Source organism: Propithecus coquereli, unplaced genomic scaffold (assembly GCF_000956105.1).
Source record: "Propithecus coquereli isolate 6110/MARCELLA unplaced genomic scaffold, Pcoq_1.0 Scaffold706, whole genome shotgun sequence".
NCBI lineage: Eukaryota > Metazoa > Chordata > Mammalia > Primates > Indriidae > Propithecus > Propithecus coquereli.
The window spans coordinates 398,221-400,245 of NW_012153130.1; the positions used below are offsets into that span (position 1 = coordinate 398,221).

At 54.3% G+C, this 2,025-nt stretch overlaps 1 protein-coding gene across 7 annotated transcripts in view; it reads left to right on the forward strand.

The window, feature by feature from the left end:
* PGS1 (phosphatidylglycerophosphate synthase 1) overlaps positions 1-2,025 on the forward strand; it is a 63,840-nt gene that overhangs the window by 33,342 nt on the left and 28,473 nt on the right. For 4 of the 7 annotated variants that reach the window (XM_012661334.1, XM_012661333.1, XM_012661332.1 and 1 more), the window contains exon 9: positions 484-613. In XM_012661334.1, the coding sequence (XP_012516788.1) occupies positions 484-603 (120 nt within the window). In that variant the 3' untranslated portion in view covers positions 604-613. Of the gene's footprint in view, positions 1-483; positions 1,827-2,025 lie in introns of those variants that run through there. The other 3 variants (XM_012661330.1, XM_012661337.1, XM_012661335.1) reach the window with 3 other exon arrangements.

Sequence of the window (2,025 nt, forward strand, 5' to 3'; positions counted from 1 at the left end):
GTTCTCTGGAAAGAGGGTTCAGTCCCCTTTGTATCAACAGTGCACGAGGGTGCCTGTTCCTAAGCCTCCATCAGCACAGGATAATTATATGACAAAACAACTTTCTGCCAATTTGATAGAAGAAAAACTATCTTATTTAAAAATATCTCATTATTTTAGTTTGTGCCACCTCATTTAGTAAAGGTGAACATTTAAAATACTTTTTCCCATTAGCTATATTTCTTCAGCTCTAAATTAGAGAAGTTCAGTTTCATGCGTGTTTTTGTCTCGAACGTCTTCAGGAGCATGGGCTTCTTAGCTTTCTATGGAATGCTTCACAGCGCCTTGCAGGGCCTGCCTCCCCTGCCGCCAGAGCCCCCGCCGAATCTCGGGGTCAGTAGACGTGCGAAGTTGCTGTTCTCCGGGCCGGTCTGAGGGCCTCAGACCAAGCCGTGGTGTGTGGTGTTGGAGGGGACCCCTAACTATTCCTGTCCTCTTCCTCAGGAGCAAGAGCAGCTCTACCTGAGGTCGGGCGTGGTATCCTCCGCCACCTTTGAGGAGCCAAGTCGGCAGGTGAAGCTGTGGGTGAAGATAGTGACTCCACTGATCAAGAACTTCTTCTGAGGACAGACAGGTGCCGTCTCTAGCGCCGCCTCTCAGCGTGGTTTTCTGAGCACTCAAGACTAGGGCAGGTGGCAGTTCCCACCCAGCCAGAGCTCCCAGGGGCCTCCCAAATTAGCCCTTTCTTCCCTTCCTCGGTATCTCCAGGGTCCTGGACTGGCTATTGTCAGTGTTTGAAGCCTGGTGCTAAATTAGGCAGCCTGTTTCACCTCCTATCAGGTGTCCCCTCCACCAAGTCCCAGTTCTCATGGGGCACAGGAGTTGCCAGGGGCACATCCTCCCTTCCTGCTTCCAGAGCAGAGACGTCTCGCTCATGCTCCTGGGCCTACAGTTGGCAGAGCTCTTTCCTGGCCACAGTCACGTGCTCCTACCAACACTGCGTGTAGGTACGGCCCAAGCCTCAGAGGGGCCTCGCAGCCCGAGTGGCGGCGTCAGTGAGAGGCACGGCCCCGACTGCTGCCTGTGAGAGCTTGGAAGCTTCCTCACATACCTTATTGGGGAAAACAGCTCTTGTGGGGTAGATGTTCTCTGGCTGCCCCAGGTGGCGCTGCCAGTAGTCCCCTCCCACTCCCCCTTCCCTCTGGGAAGTTGAGCGTGCTGGTGTGGGAGCGCAGGAGGTGCTGGACCGGAGGGAGGAAGTTCTCCTGGTTGGGAGAGCAGCTCTGGCTCACTGCCCTGGCCAGCTGCAGCTCACAAGGGTGAGGTGTTGATGGAGCCAGACCTTGGGGCTGCCGCCTGCCGCCTCCCTGACGTTTCTGTGACGCACAGTTATGGACCTGCGATGTTCTAGATGCACTGGCGGTTGAGTAACAGGACATGCTCTGCCTGCCCAGAAGGAGCCTGCTGCTTCCAGAGAGGCACTGGCTGGGCCCCACAGTCACCTGAGCTACCTTTTGGCTGCGTAGACACATGGAGGTCTGGGCAGGGGGTGGCCACTGCTGGAGGCGGGGTCTCTCTGGAGTGACCCTCTGTGTTCCAGATTCCTCAGGACCCTGACTGTACCCCAGGTGGGACTGGGCTCCCGAGGCTCTCTGGGTCTGGATGTTCTGTGGCACGGCCGGCCCCAGTGGCTGGGCCTTTGGCTGTGGGGGAGGGAGAGGGGAACCAGAAACAGGAACACGCGGCTGCACGGCTGGTGCGTGTTTGCCGCGTGGGTTCCCTCCGATCCTGCCACCCTGGTTCTCCTCTCTGCCTCATTTAAAAAAATTTGTATTTCATTGTGTAGATTTCCTCATTATTTAAGTTTAATTTTATTTAAATAATAATATACAAATTTAGGGAGTAAAACAGTACTAAAAGACCAAGAAAATGCAGCTGTTTCCTACCCGTTCTTCCCCCAAGTGGCCGCTTGGGACTTGTGTCTTTGATATTCACACACATCCATATTTCTAAATAAAACGTGTGTGCTGCTATATTTCCCCTGTA